This window comes from Pundamilia nyererei, unplaced genomic scaffold (genome assembly GCF_000239375.1).
Source record: "Pundamilia nyererei isolate P.nyererei 1_Seehausen unplaced genomic scaffold, PunNye1.0 scaffold00137, whole genome shotgun sequence".
Taxonomy (NCBI): domain Eukaryota; kingdom Metazoa; phylum Chordata; class Actinopteri; order Cichliformes; family Cichlidae; genus Pundamilia; species Pundamilia nyererei.
The window spans coordinates 1,107,740-1,128,911 of record NW_005187538.1 but is presented as its reverse complement, the minus strand read 5'-3'; the positions used below and the strand labels follow the sequence as shown (position 1 = coordinate 1,128,911).

Here is a 21,172-nt window from a genome sequence, read left to right as displayed (position 1 = left end):
AAAACCAAAGAAAGTTGAAAAGGATAAAGAAGTGAAACAGCAAACGACAACAAAGCAATGAAAAGAAGTTCAAAAGTGACACAGGATTCAAACAGCACTCTCCTGGTCAACAGTCTTGTGAATTATGTCGCTTTAACCACATCCTATGTGTTATTCTTTCAGACATGAGTGTTTGCCCTTAGTGTCCACTAATATTACCTTGTTCCCAAATGGCTTTGGCAAAACTGCAGTTGGAATGACAGCTAGTTGGGAACTGTTACAAAGGCACTTTTAAGAACTTTGGCTGGCCTCTCTGTCTGTCTGTAGACAGATTTTGCCAACAGATTTTGTCATAACCATAGAAAATAAAGCCACGAAACTTGTCGTCTATAGTCAAGATCAAAATGAAGGCTGGTTTCAAAAATAATCTCCAGTATTTAAGAGGCTTTAACCATTGGAGTTATTAAAATGTGCAAAAGTTGCAAAAAGTCCTCTTGAGTTTTAAGGTCGTTTTATTTGCCAAGTGTTTACTGTAAAGGACATTATTTTGCCCAACAACATTTATTGAGGTCTGTGCATTACTGCTGATGGAGCTACGGAGGAAAGGGCATGCACCATTTCTCCACATGTCTGCTCAACAGGGTGATTTAAACACCCTGCCACAGCAGGCACTCATTGGGTTACTGAAATGAGGCCACATTACCTCCAGTTGGCAAAGAGCTTAAGTCTTTGAATCTGATGGGATGCACTAACCTGCATACTTGTGCCATACACTGCAGAGGCCCCCCACTGTCTGTTCTGCTGTTTATTTTACTGTAGTTATATCAGGTCTGCTCTTTTGAGACCTGACATCTACTCCTCAGCTCAGTTAGAAACATAACTACAGAGTGTCTGTGAAGGCTTTCACCTCTGCTTTAAGTAGTGCTTCTTTTATTTCACTTGTTGTGCAGAACTGCACCAAAAAAAGGTTATAAAAGAGAATTCAGTGTACCTACTTTTGATTCAGGCACTAAAAGAACACTATGTTATTACAACTGTTAAAAGTCCATGCTATGATATTCTTTGGCTTTTTACCTGTTGGCAACTGATGGATTTAGCCACATGAAAAGTACAAATAAAGAAAATAAAAATAGTGGCAGTAGATGGGTCATTTTGGCTGTTGCTAGGTGATTGCTAGGCATGTAATCCTAAACGAGATGGTATTGTCATGAAGTCAAAAAAATATTTCAGGTGCATAAAGGTTAAAAACAGGTGATTTAAGCCAATTGGTACGTAGTCGCCAGGCAATCTTATTGCGTCATAATATGCAACGCATAATGCAGCAATAATAATTATATATATATATATATGATAATTCAAAAATCAATTAGATGTTGTTGTTGTGATGCTTTCTTAAGGTGTTGTAGATTCAAAAATGTTAATAAGAGGTCATTTTAACATGATATTTTGTTGCTAGGCTGCATGATGATGTCATGATATGTGATAGATAAAGACCTTCAGGGTGAAGATGAAGATGAAGCTGTGTGCCAAATTTAGTTGATCGGTTTCTTATAGTTTAAGTAGAATTAAACTTCAGCATGACCCAGAATGAGTGACTGAGCCTATAGACTCAGCAGGAAAGTGTTTATAAAAGGTCAAGTCCTAAAGCTGTTTTCCTGTAGACATCTGTAGGACTGGAAGTCTTCAGATAGAATCCAGTTTAAGGCACTTCCACATTAGCTTAATTTTTCTGAACCAGAAGAAACACAGATATTTTTTACTGTCTATAGTTGTTGTATATGTGTTATCAAACTTAATTTCTGTATATAATATTGCAGAATGTATCTGTTATGTGACTAGGAACAAAAACACCCAAAATAAAGAACAGAAATAGCATATTGCTCCCTATTTATAGTCCATTAACACCAAGGTGTTTAGTTGAAAATTAAGCTATTGGAGAAGTTGGATATTTTTATCATGGCGTTACAGAGTGAAAGGCTCAGAAAAAAAATTTGCATTTGATCGTGAGGGCAAAATTTAAATGTTCAGTTTTCACAAATGTCAACCACATGTTTCCAGAGGAAAAGTTACCACCAAATCCATTACGATTCATCATCTGGGAACCATAGTGTCTGCAGACAAATTTGTAGTTTTCAGATATTTAGATTCAGTTATATGTTTTGAGTTTTTTTGCCTTTACATTGTCAGGGAATGATAAATGCCTGTAAAACAAACATGTATAACTGTGGTCACCATTTGATCATCTGAATCCCCAAACCACAATAGTGCCAAGTAAATATAACAATAGCTTATTGAACAACTGAAAATTTGGACCTGCTGGTTATGCTAAGACAAGTCCTCACAAAAGTCAGCAAAGTTTGGTGGAGTCCATAAATATCTGAGCCAAATGTCATCTAGTCTCATCCATTCAGTAACTGTTGAGATAATCCATTCTGGTGGAAAAAGGTGGATGTGGATGTTCACTCCCTCTCCGTACTTGAGGACAGTAAGTAAAAAAAAAAACTATTAAGAGCTTGTTAATGTCTCATAATCCTCTGATTACTGCTACCGTCAACTCAATGCTCCCAGGCAGAGCAGATATGGGAAATAAATGTCTTGGAAAAATAATTATGTGACCATAACAATCCCCTCAATTAATGAGGCAGCACTAACAAAAGGAAACATATCCTGTTAATACCAATGGACAGAATGTGATGAGCAAGCGTGACACTGGAGTAGCACACTCATGTTTGGGGCATGGATGTGGTTTCACAGCAAATACATCTCCGCCTTCCAAATATGAAAAAAATGACCACATTAATGACAGGCTGGGTTTGGGGATGGCACTTCCTCAAACCCCCAAATCCTGTATTCATTGGTAACCATGGTAGAAAAGCTCCATGTGTTCATTTTGGGTCAAATACTTTCTTTCATCGTCATTAGCATTCTTGCTGTGATGATGAACCAAAGCTAGCGTTTGACCATAATGAGCTCCTGAACATGATTATTTGAACAGCTTCTGGTGAAATTCAGGAGGTCCTAAGGCAGGCATCCAAGTCAAAGGCAACAATGGTCCCTTTTCATCAAGGTAGATGTATCCTGAGCTGAACTTAAGCTGCTGTGTCTCCACTGGCCAAGGGATAGCAATATCCGAAGTAATAATCGTGATATTAATAGCTATGAAAATATGAGCACTGCTGGAGCCCCTGTGGTAAAATGACTTCCAGAGTCTGTGAGACTTTTAAAGTTGGCTTCAGGAGCAATAACACTGAAGCTTGATCCCATATGATGTCCTCTTTGATGTGCAGTGATGGACTGTTACAACAACATTTCCTCTTGTCTGCAGTTGCTGCTGTAAAATGTCAAATCACAGCTGGTGCTAAGTTTTTAGTGATTGTGCCCTGATTGCACAATGTGGCTACAGTGAATCTACAGCTGCCCAAGAAGAACTTTCCCAACTAAAGCTCACAATCAAACATTCCCACCACAAAGTCCGGTTCAGCTTGGGAACTTTGTTGTCAATACAGTCCATTAAGTTAATACAGAAGAATTGTGTTAATTGGGAGCTAGCTTCCCAGGTGAACAAATACGAATAAAAAGGAAAAACACAAAAAATGTAACCATTACTTTTCATTTCTCCAAAGGACAAACATTGGGTACTTTTTATATATTTTATAACAGATTATGTAGGAATACTTGCAGGATTTCACTTTTTTTTCTTTTTCCTCCACATTGCAAAGCTATAACATCATGACAATGTGATTGTTCAGTTGCAATGTTGATCTTAGATCAACTTTATTATGATGATGTAGGAACAACACCAACATGGGGATATCAGACACATGCCACCCATCCATCCATTTCCTTCCTTTTATCCACTTCAGGATGGCAGGTGTTGCTGGAGCCTAACCTAGCTGCTATGGGATAAAAGGCTATGGCTATTTTAAAATCACCTATTAATATAACCCATGCATTTCTATGGACTGTGGGGGGAAGCTGGAGAGAAACCTCGCAGACACAGGAAGTATAAAACAAACTCCACAGAGACGAGCCAGGCAGTAGATTCGAACCCAGGACCTTCTTGCTGTGATTGCTGATTGAGATGGTAAATGTGCAGTCAAAGTGTTACAATGTTGTTATTAATGAAGTGCCTAGTAGTGCAAGCCTTTGATTCCCACTGAAATCATGGACATCATGTAATGTCAAGTACTGGAACAAGGTAGAAAGTCTTACAATCATGAGCCTAACCTCAAAGTACTTAAGCTAAAGATCTGTCCTCGTTTAATTGTGAGATTTTGGCCTAAAGGTCCATGCAGGAGGTTGATCCTGCTCTGTTTTTGCTATAAAGTGGTGTACGGTATCTTTCCTTTGGGGCACCAAAGCTGTTTTTTGCCAGCTGCTTTGCCTGTTATTTTCACTTGGACTGAAATGTTGTTTAATTTTGTCGCAGACTTAGAGAATTTTCCGAAGCCTTTCCAGGAATGTGAGTATTTTAGGATACAACCTGCCTTTTAATGCCCGAATTAGTTGAGCTCAGTAAATCTGAGTAACAGTAAAACTGTAGGTATTTGCCACTAATGCTGAGGGTTTTTTTAATTCAGTACTTTAGGTTTGATTTATTTGTGGAGTTTAAATAAAACTGTCTCGTGTAAACTCCAGTGTTATCATGGCAGTGTATGTATTGTGAAATTTTGCTTCTGACTGGTGCTGTTCAGGTTTTTTGCAGGTTTAATGCTGTACATAGTGACTCTGCTCTGCATGTGAAAATTAAAGATTGAGCTAATGGCAGTCTGAGGTTAAATTATGTAGAAATGATGTGCCATTAAATCTAACACAATCATGACAGTTAAAGATACTGAAAACCTAAAACACCCCAATGCTTGACTCTAAGAGATCATTAATAAAAAATGTTGTCGAGCTGACACATTTTTTTGTTGTTTGTTTTCATTTGAATCAGGGAGGGGGGTGATTTTCTTTTACATCATTATCTCAGATACCAGATATTTTACATTCGGCAGAGGGTGTTTTATAATAACAGAGGATTGAATACAGTGGTCCCTCATTTATCGACAGGTGAAATCCGTGAAGTAGTTAACTTATTATAGATGTTTTCAGGCTGTAAAACCCCTCACTACACACTTTATACACTTTGCTCAGACCGACTCTCAAAGTTCAAACCTTCGTAGAAAAATAAGTCCAGAAATATAGAATGAAACCAAAGACACCCGCAGTTGCCTTTGATGGTGCAAAACGTTTTGTTGACATTGTTGTTTGTTGGGGAGAAAACTTACAAACATACAGTACAGCACGTTACAGTCACACTGCTAGCGATCAAAGATTTATGTAAATTTGACAAGCTGACAAGCTGAACGCATTCTGTACTGTACAGGACACGAGATTGGCTGTAGACCATTGTCAATCAATCAGGACGCAGAACACAATGCGCTGTACAAAAAAAAGGATGCAAAATTGCACCCAAAAAAATCCTCAAAACAGCGAGGCTGCGAAAGGTGAACCGCGTTAAAGCGAGGGACCACTGTATTTATGTCACAGTGGAGTTAATATTGTAACAGGTACACAGAAAGCATCCTTGTCATTCCTTTTTTAATCTTTTTCGCTCGCAATGACCAAGGCCTTCTTGTATTTTTCCTTTTCTTCAGGAATATTTCTTTAGTTGTCTCTTGCATTTCAGTCTTGTATCTGACAATTTCTTGTGTTTTGTTTGTTAGACCACTTCACACTGCCCTATGAATCATTCGAACCTAAAAAAGGCACCTAACTCAAGGGATGAGCCAGTGTTCATCTACATATAACAGACAACTTAGCAGATAAACCCATTTTGTTGCTAGCAGACTATTGCAAAAGCACATCTTCTCTTGCCATTTTATTAAAGATACAAAAAATGCCAAAGATACCAGAAAGGTGAACTATTAGCTAAAAGACATGGTGTGCAGTGTGTGGGAAATGGGATGTGGCTCAAAACTTTTGCACAGTAGTATATATTATCGTAGCTTTAAACAGCAAGCCTTGCTGGATAAAACTTACCAAATGTTAAGTTAAATTGAAAACAAAGCCAGTCAAACAAACTTTGGTTCAGAAATAATGTAAAAACTAACAATGAAAAAGAAATGGTCCAAAATGGAAATCTCGTGCCAGTTTCCTGGCTGGAAATCAGCGGGAATATGCCTCCACGACACCTCCACCCTCCGTTTGTGGATTGTTTCGCTCTTTCTTATAGCTCTGCTATATGAGGGGGGGGGGGGGGGGGGGGGGGTCAGCAAATGGGTCACATATAAAGGTAGGAACAAGAAACTGATATTGTTGTTTACCTTGGAGGACTTGTTGGAAACTCCTTTGATTTATAGTCCTCCTTGAGATCTTTACGCCCTCCAAACTCACCAGATGACTTATATTCTCCATCAAATGAAGTCGTCTAAAACTTTTTAGTGACTTTTATTAGACCTCACTGACCCCACACAGGAAACCCTACTGTGAAGTCAAGTACAGGAGCGACTCCTCACAAACATTCGTCATGTGAAAAGAATCTTTGGCACTCAGCACTGTTCTTTGAGGACATCTAAATTCTGTTTAGTAATGTGACAGCTCTCAAATAAGTCAGTTATTCCTCTCGGACGTCCCAGTGAAACCATTACTGTAGCAGTGATTAGAACTTAGCGTTAACACATTAAGACGTTCAGACTTCAGCAAGTCTCCAAATCCAAAGACACTTAGCAGGAGTATTAAATATTTGCGCGGTCACCTTTATTGTCCAAACTTCTGTCTTTTTTGTTTTACCCAAGCTGTCATGAGTTTCTCAGGAGAAACAAGTAGCCCTGTTATTTCAGCCTGAGGTTCACTTTAAAAAAATGTATTCAGCTCTGTGGATACAGCCTTTTCTGGCTTCCTTCTTGGAAAACATTATTTAAGTTTCTTTAGCCTAATTTTCTCGTTTTGTTACCTTGGCGGTGCAAGCTGTTCTCAACATTTTCACCACACTGTCCACTTTACCGAACACAAAGCAAAGTTAAAAACCAGCCCAAAGAGACTTTAAAGTGGTTGCCACAATGATTCTACTATAGACACATGTACCTGTAGACATGGAAGCTACAATCGGAAACATCTTTACCGCCTTTATTACCTGTTGCTCTGGCTGCTGGGCTGGGAATGCCATACACGTACCTTTAAGATCACCCTGGCTTCTTTGCTGATTTTGTCTGTGTAGGTACTTGCAATAATAATGGATTGCATTTATATAGTGCTTTTCAGGGCCCTTAAAGCGCTTAACAATTCCACTATTCATTCACCCTCACATTCACACACTGGTGGAGGCAAACTACAGTTGTAGCCACAGCTGCCCTGGGGCAGACTGACAGAAGCGAAGCTGCCATATCGCGCCATCGGCCCCTCTGGCCTTCACCAGTAGGCGAAGTGTCTTGCCCAAGGACACAACGACCGAGACTGTCCGAGCCGGGGCTCGAACCGGCAACCTTCTGGTTACAAGTGAACTGCCAACTCTTTGAGCCACGACCGCCCAAGTAGCTGATATTGTGCTAGCTGCATAATCAGAGGCATAGCTTGCAAGGCAGATTACTCTTTGGAGCATTTGCTCAGCAAGGGTTCCCCGAGAAGTGACAAACTCTAGACTCCAGCAGCTTTCAGTCACAATAAGAGAAACTAGCCCACCCAAGGGTCTAACCTTAGTCCACTCTCTCCAGTTGCTGCTACTCTAGCCTTCACTATGTGAGAGAGAGTCTTGAATAATCTAACTTTTAAGTAAAGTGCACATTTTTTTTAAATGTTTGTCAGTTGTTTATATCATACTGTAGTGGTGATGAATTGGAGGGGTCCCCTAGTGCCCCAACAAACTAAATTAACGTCACTGAGTGTAATGCAGTTGTTTCTGCCCTGGCTGCAGTTTGCACTTTACCACCATGGTCTTTTCCTGCAATAAGAATAATGTTCACGTCTCCACTCTTCAAAAGTTGTCTTACATGTTATAAAGCATAAGCAAGGGTTTTGTTTCCTTTGCTGTTGCATCGGTAGTTTTGATTGTCACACAGTGAGCCGCTGCAGCACGTAGAAAAAGCGATGCTAAAAACTACGATAACGTCTGAATATGAATGGCTTCTAGCCTTGCTGTTGAATTTGATGCTATGTCCTGCAGCAACTTGAGTGTTTTGATCAGATTCTTAAATGCAAATAAGATCATTTCCTCCTATCGTTACTCAACCTGCACCTCTGACGTCTCTGTTGTAAAGATATTGCTTATAAGCAGTGACTGGTTGTACTGACCAGCTTCTAGGTGTGACTGCGTGGAACTGTTAATGATTATGAGACGGGGCAGTGCTGGATTAGATTACACATAGTGACTTCCATGGAAAAAAGAATGATTAAGCATTTTAGGTCAGCCCATGTGTTTTTTTTGTTCCTCTTTGATGTTAACAGTCACCATCATATTCCCTCAGAAAGTTGCTTACTGGGCAAAAATAAGAAAGTTTGATGCTGTTACTGTTAAACATTTAAGTGACTAACTTTTGGATTCTGTTTTTTGTTTTTCAGGTTATTAGTGGGTGCCCCGTATGAAATGAACGGTGCTTACCAGACGGGGGATGTTTATAAATGCTCACTGAGCAAACGAACCAACGGCAACGGTTGCGCCAAGCTCAATTTAGGTGCAGTATTAAAGACACGTCTCCATTTTTACAAGAGCATCACGAAAAGAGTCCAAACATTGACAGGGACCATCATAAATGCAAAATGAATGCATGCTTTGTAAAGTTGTTTACCACGGTTCCTGCTTGCTTTTCACCTTATGTGTCAGTAAACATCATGATGACATGTGTCAGACAGAAATGTGGGTACCATAACATGCATTCCACATTTTATTATTTTTTTAAACAGTTTATGTGCATTTCCACTTGTGTGATTTGCCTCAAATGTTACCACATGCCTCTTCATACGGGTTGCACATGTTGTGCTTGTTAGGTACTCACAAGAAGTTTCATGAAGTAAACATTTAGATCTGAGGATGTAGATGTTGCTGACACAAACCAAAGTTCCAGATTGTGGATAGCGTATTTCTTTATGTGTGTTTGAAACAGTCCATCATAGATCTCAGTGAAATTTATTTTCCCTCAAGGAAGGATATCTCTGACAAACGTATCAGAGCGAAAGGACAAGATGAGACTGGGAATGACGCTTACATCTAACCCTAAAGACAACAGCTTTGTGGTGAGAGCCCCTTTAAAAATTAGTTATGTTTTATGAAATATAACAAACAGTAATGGCCTGCTGCTGCAGAACGTTTGAGCGTGTAAGAACACATAAGATTGCAGTTGTCCGAATAAGGGGGAAAAGAAAAACTTCCCACAAGATTGTCTTTTGATTACATGGTTTTAATGCTGCTGTTCTTGGCATGAACCTTGCTTTTTGTATTATGCTGAGGTCAATAATCTTGCTTGTATCAATGCTTTCTTTCAGGCCTGTGGACCATTATGGTCGTATGAGTGTGGAAGCTCGTACTACAGCACTGGCATATGCTCCAGAGTCAATGCAAGCTTCAAGTTCTCCAGAACAATCGCCCCTGCCTTTCAGAGTACGTTTTTAAATGATGAGATTCATTGATGGTTTTAAGTCTCTGCAAAGGATTAGATCCTTATCTGGGAGCTTGTACCTTATCCTTCCAGGGTGCGAAACCTACATGGACATAGTGATTGTTCTCGATGGCTCAAACTCCATCTATCCCTGGTATGAAGTGCAGGCTTTTCTCATCAACATTCTTCAGAAGTTCTACATTGGGCCCGGTCAAATACAGGTTTGTACAAAAACAAACCAAAAAAAATACTAAGAGAAGGTATGTTAAACAGATCTACATTTTGCTCTTCGTTCATAGTCTTTAATGTATTTTATGTTGTTCCGTGTTTTTGTGTCCTCAGAATTATGTTTCATTAATATGAAGACGATGTTTTTGTTGCTATAGATCACTGTCATTGCATTTCTTTGTATAGGTTGGAGTTGTGCAGTATGGTGAGAAGGTTGTCCATGAATTCAAACTCAGTGACTACAAATCAGTAGAGGAAGTAGTGAAAAGGGCACGCAGTATCGACCAGCGGGGTGGTGAGGAGACCAACACAGCTCTTGGCATCAACACAGCACGGTACAGTAACTCCGTTAGTCCAAACGAACACTTCAGTAATCCTCCGTTCTGTACTGCATTTTACTAAACATAGTAAACATGTTTACAGTTCCCAAGCTTTCAAACACGGAGGACGACGTGGAGCCAAGAAGGTGATGATTGTGATAACTGACGGAGAGTCACATGACAGTGCTGATCTCCAGCAAGCCATTGAGGACAGTGAGAAGGACGGGATCACCCGTTATGCCATCGCTGTGAGTCTGCTAGATCAGTTATTGAACTGGATTACATGGCTTACAGTTGAGGTTGAACTTGGTTTTCTGAAGGGCAGTAAATTCCCTGTGGAGCAATGAAACACCATAAACATTAATGAGGTGACTTCATGGGGTTCAATTATAGCAGCTCTCTCAAAAGTTACAAATGGAGCCAAAACACTCAGAGTCCTCCAAGAGCTCCAAACACACACGAAGGCGTGAATGATCTCTTCAAAGCCGCAGTGGTTTTTAGTTTTTGCCATTACTCCTGTGGAGATAGGGCACACATATTTCCATTCAGTGTCTAAACCCTTTGAGTCATTTGGCTGAAAGTCAACTGGAGTTGGTTATCAGAAACCTGTTCAATGAGTGCGAATATCAGCTCGGTTCAGGGCAATTAAAGGATGGGAGATTTGTTATGCTGGTCCTGGCTTCATGCATTTAGTGACAGACTGTTTAATCTGATCCTTTTAGGTTCTTGGCTACTACAACCGCAGAGGAATCAACCCTGAGGCCTTCCTCAATGAAATCAAGTACATTGCCAGCGATCCAGATGACAAACACTTCTTTAATGTGACAGACGAGTCAGCGCTGAAGGATATTGTGGACGCACTCGGAGAGCGAATCTTCAGTTTGGAAGGTTTTACAAGACTTTTAGTTTACCAAAATTTCATGGTTAAAGTGAGGCTTTTAGGGATGCACTCACAACACTGTGGGTACGATTAAGTTTACGTGGCAAAATTATAACAATAATAATAAACAATAAATGATTAATATAAACTAATAAATAACAAACAATAATCTTGTCTATAGCAAATACAAAGAGAGAGTTTAATAAATGTATTGGTCTCTGGGCAGAAATGTCCTTTTGTTAAAAAGAAACTACACGAATAGCAATATGCACAAAAACGTTGTTCCTCTGTTGTGTAACTTTAAATTAAATACATATTGTTAAAAAGCGCTTTTTGATAACATCATCTTTCCCCTTTTAACGGGCATCATCTTGTAAGCATCTCATATTAAAGTCTTAAATTAAACTGAAAGCAATAATTTGTTACACTCCTAGTGGTCATGCTACAAAAGTATCCAGTTCCTTCACCTTTCCGAAAACGTCTGTGCCGCTGCAGTGGTTCAAAACTCTAAAAACTGACTTGTTTACACAGGAACCAGTAAGAATGGGACGGCGTTTGGCCTGCAGATGTCTCAGGCTGGATTTTCCGCTCACAGCCTTGAGGTAAGTCTAACTTCTGCTACCTCCTAGTCTCGCACCATCTGTCACTGCGTAGGACAACACACATCGTCTCAAATTCAGGTCCATCATAACTCCTTCCCAAAACCTGTCATTTATTACTTTCCAGTCCCTCCTGAGGTGCTGAGGTGATGTGTGGCCCTGGAGGTTTAGGTCACCCTGATTTAGAAGCCACTGACAAGAGAAACAGGCCCGTTTTCCACTTCAGCTATGCAGTGAAGACAGCCCTCGCTCCCTAAGGAAGCATATTATTGAAACGCTGAGACAAAAGTGAGACAGTTGTGGTGTAGACTGGCTCAGGTTTTTTCGCTTTTACTCACTATAGACATTGATTGTATCTTAGAGCAGATAGACGCAGGTGTGCTGGATTTACACACAGCTGGAGGAGGACGATAAGTCAGTCTCCTCCAGCTGCTGTTCATACAGTACCAATTCATCGATTTTCATTCCTTGCTTTCTGGCTCATTAGAGACATTGGCTGATGCAACTGCTTAGATTTTTTTTCCAGTTCGCCTTAACAGCAGGATTATCAAGGGAGAAATAAATATGTCACACACATATATATGTTGAAAAATAAATATATGCAGCCTTTGCAGCTGGGTGGCAGGGGTAGCTGGAAATTTCGTCCACAAGGCTGGATTCCAAAGATGCTTGACATCGCCATTCAGAGTGCTGAGAGCAGGATAACATTGGAAAGAATGTCCGTGCTTTAAAGGAGAAAAACTGCTTTAAGGTCCCCGATGGTTTTGCTGAACTAGTGCCAGCTAGGAAGGGCTCTTATGTCACATATTTTTTAGCCGTCCCATGCAACTTCTTATAGAGCAGTTTCTCAGTGTGCCTTTTTTCTGTTCTGAGCAGCGCTCGAGCTCAGTGGTTAGCACTGTTGCCTAACAGCAAGAGGCTCCTGAGTTCAAACCCACACAGGGTGCTTCTGTGTGGTTTGAATACTCTCCCTATGCTAGCAAAGGATTTCTAAAGGAGCTCCGGTTTCGCCTCTCTAAAAAAGACGGGTCTAGGTTTGTGCTGACGGATACTTAAACTGATGAGTTTTACTTGCTGGTTAAATAAAAGTTAATATTAAAACAGAAAAAATCATATCTGCACAAAAACTGTTTCTGGTGTTTAATACTTTTCAGAATATCCATTACTTGTTTTTTAGCTGGGATAAAATGTACATTCCCAGTACAAAGCTGTGTGTTTGTGCAGCTCTGACTATCTTGAGTACAAGAGTACAGGGTTGCAATCTCAAAATAAAAGCAAGGCATACTTTAAGTCCAAAAATGAATCTGCAGTAGAAATAGGTCACTGGATTATGAGGTTGAATTGTTTTGGACTTTCATTTATATGCCATGGAGACCGTTTTGACCAAAACACATAACCACACTGGCATAACGTTGCTGTTACAGAGTGACGTAGTGCAAGCGCGGTAAGCACACAATTCCGTTTTTTAGGAAGGAATAGAAAACCTTCCAACTCATGCTCAAATACTGGAAAGTGTGCTGTCGGCATATTCTGTACAGCGAGAGAAAAAAAATGGGCCCACTGAACCGAGGAACCCTATAATTTCAGTGTCGCTGATACAAAGTATGGTGAACTACGGAATACAGAAAATCGCCCCTCAGTCCCTCCTCATGGCTACAGCTGATTTCTACTTACAGCTTTGTTTCCTTCATTGAATGTTAACTTACAAATACCATATTTAGCAGAGATCTGATTGGTTTCTTTGCGTGCTTTCATTTATTTTATATTAGTACTTAGCTCTGAAGTTCAGGGATAACAGGAAATATGAGGTTAGGATAAACTTGTGTTCCCTGAAAGGCTTGTTATAGTTGCTCAGCGGGCAAAAGAATCCACAGGGGCAATACCAGAGAGCCCAAAAAATGAAAAAGAATTAACAGGGGCTCTGGAAAAACTTGTGTACATTTAATATAAGAAAGAAAATCCATTTTTATTTTGAACGTTTAATAAAAATGTTTACCGACAAAGAGGGTCGAGCTGATAAAGATTAGTGTCTAAATTGTCTGAAGCTGTTGCTTAAATAGAGACATTCTGTTAGGTTTCACATCACAAGGGGAGAAAAATGCAGACTCACAGCAGGAAGAGTAAAAGCAGAGTTCACAAATCCCAACAAACAGCAATCAAAAATGAAGCAGGCTAAATGAGGAGTACCTGACTGTTGACATGCAGGTGATATGATAAAGAATAAAGGGAGGACAGGACATCAAATACACTGAAAATTGACCGGGTATGGCAAACAGGTGAGGAATGAGACACAAGTGAAACCATTCAGTGAAGTCGGGGGGAGGACAGACAGGAACAACAACAGAAACCTGACCTTCAAAGTAAAAGGATAAAAAATTATCCATGGGACAGACACAGACCTTAACAATAAGTCAGAGAAAAAAGACACACAGAGCAAGACACAAACAGAAACACTAGAGGAACTACTGCTTAATGATTTTAAGAATTTACACAAGCCAAAACCAAGAATCATTACTAGAAGATAGAAAATATGGGAACCAAAAGTTCAGTGTCTGATAGCGCACCAGGAATAAAAACAAGAATCACAAACTCGACTCGGAAACAATGAAACGAACCTAAGAGCGTAAGAATAACCATGAAAAGTCAAACCGCTTAATAGCAGTAAAGTCCAAAAACAAACACCACAAATCCCACAGACCATAATACCTTCAGTATGGTAACTCATTTGGTAAATGTGCAAGAGCTTGTGAGGTTGAAAGTTTTCCACTGTTATCCTGATATCTGCATGAATGTTATCCCATGACCTGCTGGAGGGAGCCAGAGGTACTGTATATCCTAATTAGAGTTTCCTGGTATTGTTTTAAGTAGTACAAAAAGTTCAGAACTCCCCTCAGAGTTATCACCAGATTAAATTTCACCATAAGTGAGTCGAACGGTCATTAATCTAGCTAAGGTGAGCCAAACACTCAGACTCTGCCACATAATGCTGATTGGAAACCTTTATGTTCCATGACTGTGTCCTCACAATCATCGTCACACATCTATATGCAACATGTGCAGCACAAGAAGGATTTTCTCTGTTGCTCTGCTGTGTGAATGAAGTACATGCATGCACATCCATTTATTAACTACTTAACGTCACATACAGGATGGGACTCTGGTGGGTGCTGTTGGGGCTTATGATTGGAACGGAGCTGTATTGAAGGAAACACGACAGGGAAAGGTGGTCCCTCCTAAGTTGTCCTACGCTCAGGAGTTTCCCGAAGAGCTCAAAAACCACGGTGCCTACTTGGGTAAGTACTGCAACAGCCTAAGGGAGTTTTAAAAAGTGGAAAAATCTGGACACGTTTGATTGAAACGAAATGATTGAAAAGATAAAAGAAATCCAGGAAAGAAAAATGTTATTTTTAGATCAAAGAACCTTTGAGCAATTTTCTCTTATCGGTGTTTAGTTTCTGCTCCAACCTTTTTTTGTTTTTGCTGGTGCTGAGATGTATGACTGCTGTGGAATAGTACCAGTTGTTTTAGCTGCAAACCATCTCTATTAAGTGTACCCATTTCTCCAGTGCTTTCCACCATATCCAGCTCCATCTCCACTCCATGACCACAGGCCTCTGCTTTTGCCATCAGTGGTTTTGTCTCTGAGCTTATCCAGCAGGCCGCCAATAGAAGGCATTCTAGTCTGAATCGTAATATGAGGTGGAAGGAGAATTCTGGACAGACAGGGAGAAAGTTAAAGCTGGGGGAAAGAGAGGTATGAAGATGGGAGATGAAGGTGGAAAAGTATACAGCGAGCAATTGGAATTTTTAGTGGGGAAAGACAAAATGAAATAGAAGATGAAATCGGAGAAACCTGAGAAACCAGAAAACCAGCTTTTACTGAATCCAGCTTACTGAGATTTAAGTCCTCAAATCGTCATTTTCCCTGACTCATGCAAATCACTGCTGTAAGATTTAACATAAAGTTTTCCACTGTTCCTTATACTTTAAATTTACATAAAGATCACTTAAAAAAAGACTTTTAAAGAGCCATACAGAACGGATAGTTACAAAAAGATACGTATAAGCTGCATACTCTGGTAGCTTTTAGTCTGTGAGTGGTGTTTGCATTTTTATACGTCATGTTTTTTTCTTTTACATAAACAGGGTACACTGTGACGTCTGTGGTGTCAGCCAGAAATGGTCGTCTGCTCGTAGCGGGTGCTCCGCGATTTAACCACACCGGCAAAGTGATCATTTTCACACTCAAGAACTCAGGCAACCTCACCATCCTCCACTCCCTCAAAGGCCAGCAGGTACAGAAGCATCCACAGCCAAAATCCGACTGATTCATACTTAAGCAGCTGTATGCCAGTTGATGCAATGATGCAATCCTAATATTGGTCTTGGAAGTATAACAGTCATTGAGGCTATAGCAACCACAGTTTGCCTTACATATGCAGACTAACTGGTTAAGGTTTTAGAACAGGACGTCATCCTTTGATGCCACCCATTCCTAAATGATACCCACTCAAACATCAAACTCATAGATAAAAGACAAAAGTGGGTGTATATTAATAAGCTCTAGCGGTGGTGTATGTGTATAGCACTGTATAAAAATCAGGATCACATCTGGCAGTGCAGGACTCTATCTCAGATCAAAGGGATGGACTGTTTTGTCTCTGTTAAAGACATTTTGTTACCCAGTATATCCTGCAAATTTAGCTTTCAAAACCATTGGAATAACTCCAAATCAATAATCTATAAAATCTGATCAAATGAATGGGAAAATGATCATGACATGCAGTACCCTTTCAGAAAAGGCTGTATATAATCTCCATTACTGTTTCATTGTTTTTTACGATTTTGTGCTTCACTTGGTGTCATTGTTGTTATATCATTTTTAACTTTACGACTTCGACTGGATTACAGATCATGTGTTATGAATTTAATCCGTCTGAGTCACAGTACGTTTTAAGACGGTCATCATTTCAAGGGGATGTGGCTCCGTGTGTTAATGACCACTACACTCAGAACTGGCAGCGGTTCACAGACTGCAAGCCTGAAGTGATCTTGCAGCAGCTTACATTGTACCTTGTCAGCAGCAGCTCATCCAAAATAGCAGATGTTTCTTTTTAGAAAATGTTCTTGAGCTGAGAAGTCTTGAGCAAAAAATAAAAATTTACAAGGCAGATGTTTCTAATGATGTTTTATCTACTTCGGTGACTGATCTACGCTCCCTCTGGAAAGCTCCCACAGTCTGAGCTTCTACAAAAGTGTCAGGACTTTTGACCACTAGCAAGCTGCCATTTGCTGACAATATTGAAGTTCAAAAGCCACTCGAGCTCATGAGCAACTCTTCAAACCCAAACATCATGTGGTGCAAAAACCACAACTTAAGAGTATTTTATTTTGTATATTGTGTCATTTGTGATTGGATTTAATTAACAAACTAAATGCAGGCAATGTCATCATCTGGTTGAATGCTTTTAAACTGATAAATCATACAGATCTTCACACTGCACGCACTAATGTTTCTTTCAGATTGGCTCCTATTATGGCAGTGAGATTGCACCTGTGGATATCGACGGAGACGGCATAACTGATAACCTTCTGGTGTCAGCACCGATGTTCTTCAGCGCAGGCTTGGAGAAAGGAAAGGTCTACATCTACAGAGTCACAGAGCTGGTAGGTATATAAATGCACGCGAGCGTTAGCCAACGACTGCACAGAACTGAGTCGACACATGTTCAATCCCCAGATTTCCCAGTTACACTCTGCTGGTTTCCAGCACCACTGTCAACATTTGACACATGATCTTGTCCAGATTAAACGCGCAGATCAAATGACAGCCTGCCATGCCAGTGTGCCGACTTTATTTGATGTGCAGCATGAACTCAGGAGGAAAGTATTCTCTCTCCTCTGAACCCATTTCCAGCAAACCATTTGGAGGCGAGAACTTTTCTTTAATAGAAGGAAATTTCCCGGTGTTCCAGGTCTGTCATGCTCATTGGAATAATGAATGTCTTCAGCTGTCTCAAATCCATTGAACAGGCATAAGAAGGGGTATTTAAATATCCAGTGTACCCCCAAACCACATCACAGGTGGCAGCTTAAAAACTAAACAAACAGAAATCACATGTTAAAAAAAAAAAAAAAAAGTCTCTCTTCACCAGGATAGAAATGCCATGTTCTGGATAATTAATAATGTGGTTGATTCAGGTGTCGCTCCAGGATGCTGCCCAGTCATATCGTCCTGGAAAATTTCTTAAGTTGGAATTCCTTGGTTTATAAAAAAAAAATAATAATAAATATGCAGCTGGGCTCATATAGCTGATATTTATAGTCAAAAACGCAATTCTGCACTAATGCATTTTTAATTGCCCAGAGACCAATCCTCAGCAACCAGGAATGTATTATTTTAGAAAGGTTAATGCTGGCCACTTAATAGACACCAAAATTATTTTTTTAAAGGATGACCAGCAAATTCTTTTATTCTCTAACTTTGCTTCATATAGAAGCTCCAATGTAGTGGCTCACACATGAAAGATACACGGTTAGCGACTGAGAGGAGACACAAATCAGTGGTAAGAAGGAAATGTTTCATTAAGAATGACATCTGGTGTGAAAATCTGCCAAATAAAGTACGTAAATTATTTGCATGTGAGTACAGGAGAAGCTGAAAGAAGCTTTAATTACTTGATAATTAATATTTTGATTTAGAGCACCACAGTTGTTTTGGAGGAAGGTTCAGAGGAGGTTGGAGATTGTTACCATCATGGCTCATCCAGTCAGGATGAGAATGAACAGTCATCAATCACTTACAGGTTTCTCGTTTTATTTGAATAACGCGTATAAAGGAAAGACACACATGGACTGCGATCTCTGAAAGGAAATAAAGTGTGATTTAAGTAACTCAAAATAATGCATGAACTCAGGAGACTCAAACAGAAACTCACCTCAGCCGTGGGTGGGAAGAAAGAGTCCGCTGAAGGTGCGTGCCGTCCTTATATAACGGGTGACAGGTGAGTGCAATTAAGGGCAAGCAGCACACCCAATCAAAGGTGAGGAAAAGAGACAAGGTGCATCTGGTGAAGTGAGTGTGCTGAAAGGTGAGCCTTTACAACAACAGTGTTCAGGTTTCTTTTGTTTTTATGGTACGCCTTCTTGTAAATGAAGTGTGCAGAATTAAAGCGCTCAATCTTCTTCAGCTCTGTGGAGTCTCTTTTCACTTTGACGTCACTCTCTGTGCTCTTTTAGTGTCACGGATTGCGGGGCAAGCCGTGTGGTGTTTGTGGAGGAAGGACCCAAAATGCAGGCAAAGGCTGTGATGCGAGTGAGCGTTTATTGACAATGGTGGCAAAGTGGCAAAAACAGGAAATAATGAACGAGGAGATACCCAAAAACCTAAACTGGGAGAACTAATGAACAAACCCAAAACGGGATGATGGGCAGAGAGATGCCAAACACCAAGAAATGCTGACGGACCGACAACGCGCACAGGCAAACACACAATACACTCGCGGATCTTAACTGACATAAGCAGACAAGAGACACAGACCTTCAAAGTAAAACCGGAAACACTGACAGAATACATAATCAGAATAAGCTAGAACCAAGATGATGATGATAATAATAATAATAATAATAATAATAATAATAATAAAAACCACTGAGTCCACAGAGTCAGGACCATGACATTTAGTATAATTTCTAACCACTATCGTTACCACTTCTATCCCCTATCTGGTAATTTGGAGGCTACAGTAGGCTTAATACAAAAGTGATGTATCGGTTGGATGTGTATTGTAGTAGCTGTTCTGATGTTAGACATATATCCTCCATACAATAATAATTAATAAAGGCAAGACTGAAACTAATAGAAGCTAAACTTAAACTAAACGGACTCTGGAAACAAACTGAAATTTATTTCAAATCACAAAATGAAAACAAAATAAAAACACAAACGAATGCGAAATTTCAAAATTTCTCCTTTGTTATATATTTATTTTTATTTTGTGTGTAATTTTTGGCAATGATTTTGTCTCATGCAGTTCTCTCCCTGTATTTTAAAACACTATCCCGAGTATCATCTAAACGAATAGACTAGTATGACTTCACTTATAAGAAATGTTTGCCTGATGCAGGTGGGATGATGAAAATGATGTAAAGTGCACCATATTACAGAAATAAATAGTAAAGAAAACTCTGTCCAAATCTAACCAAAGTTACCTAAAATCTGGCAGCCGATGAAAAATGGTTGCTTTTTTTTTTTTAACTTGCTCCTAAGCCAGTACAGACTGGTTATGACCCTTCACGGCCTTCTGGTTGAGCCATGTGTTTCACATTTAAACACTGCTGACTGTATTTTTCCCTGTTTCTCTATCAATCTCCTTCTGTGTCACACATGCTCACATCAGGTAGCCGAGAAGTTAAAACTACCATCCTAAATCAACTCCTTTCACGTTTATTCAACTGAAAAAACAAGTGATATCATGTTTTGTCTGCCAGCCCTGTATTATGTTATGATCAGGGATGCCAACTGGAGCAATGATATGCATGACTACTGATCGACTCCATTATTTGGCTCCATTCTGTCAGATTGCCTCTTTGAAAAATGTTCCAGTCGGGTGGTTGCTTTCATAGATGTGGCTATCGTCTATCTGACTCAACACTTACTAAGAATAGAGCGTCAGAATAAATATACTAAAGTTATATGACAGTCTTTAGTTCTTTTACTGCCCGAAGGTGAAATTCCTCCATGTTTTCTCTCTTTTGCCAGATGTTTAAGATATTTCAGTTCAAACAGGAAGAATTAAAGGCTTATGCAGAAAACACTGAAGCGTTGCCAAGCCTTATCTTCTGTTTGATTAGAAGAAAATATTGTTTCTTTTTCTGTTTAAAGCACGACATGATTGGTTAACTAAAGATGTTTTGGTGTAATTGAAACAACAAACGCAGCTGGACCGAGGGCAGAGAACAAAAAAACTTCCTTGCTCTTATTATGAGATGCCTAAATAAATGAACTGCGGATGATTTAACGAGCAGATCTGTCCTTTTAATGGAGAAATGTGCTGAGCCTGAAGGCATTTATTATTCTGTTAAATGGAACATATGGTACACTGGGACTTTTTGCATGCTATTTGTAAAAATGGCTTTTTGACACAGTAAGCTCTCCATTTACAAAAAGACTGGAACACTTTGCATACTTAGATAATAATTTATATCTACGTATGCTATGTATGAATATAAATAACAATGATTTTGCTCCAATGATTTCAGAAATTTAGTTTTAATAACAGTCAAAGGCATTTAGGAACCATGAGAGCCAAATTGCACCAAATGTTTTCTGTTGCCGACAGGTCTGGACAGCAGGAAGGCTAGTTTAGCGCAGAGAAACATGGCATTGTCCAGCATTGTTGGTGCCTTCGCCCATATACAAGTATCCAATGTACCAGATACACTAAACGTCTTATGAGCTGCGCACTCATAAGGATGTTTCTGGTTGAATTGGCATGGTTGTCACCGTGCAGTGACAAACTGAGAGTTGTCATGATCAGTGTTGGTCAAGTTACTGGAAAAAAGTAATCAGTAACTAATTACCGATTACTTCCC

At 39.7% G+C, this 21,172-nt stretch overlaps 1 protein-coding gene across 1 annotated transcript in view; it reads left to right on the top strand.

Annotated features, from left to right (window-relative positions):
• itga11a (integrin, alpha 11a) overlaps nt 1–21,172 on the top strand; it is a 50,579-nt gene that overhangs the window by 10,073 nt on the left and 19,334 nt on the right. Inside the window, exons 3-13 of the mRNA XM_013913572.1 lie at nt 8,518–8,630; nt 9,098–9,189; nt 9,439–9,553; nt 9,645–9,772; nt 9,966–10,114; nt 10,203–10,347; nt 10,822–10,987; nt 11,511–11,581; nt 14,727–14,871; nt 15,725–15,873; nt 17,102–17,245. Of these exons, the coding sequence (XP_013769026.1) occupies nt 8,518–8,630; nt 9,098–9,189; nt 9,439–9,553; nt 9,645–9,772; nt 9,966–10,114; nt 10,203–10,347; nt 10,822–10,987; nt 11,511–11,581; nt 14,727–14,871; nt 15,725–15,873; nt 17,102–17,245 (1,417 nt within the window). The remainder of the gene's footprint in view (nt 1–8,517; nt 8,631–9,097; nt 9,190–9,438; nt 9,554–9,644; nt 9,773–9,965; nt 10,115–10,202; nt 10,348–10,821; nt 10,988–11,510; nt 11,582–14,726; nt 14,872–15,724; nt 15,874–17,101; nt 17,246–21,172) is intronic.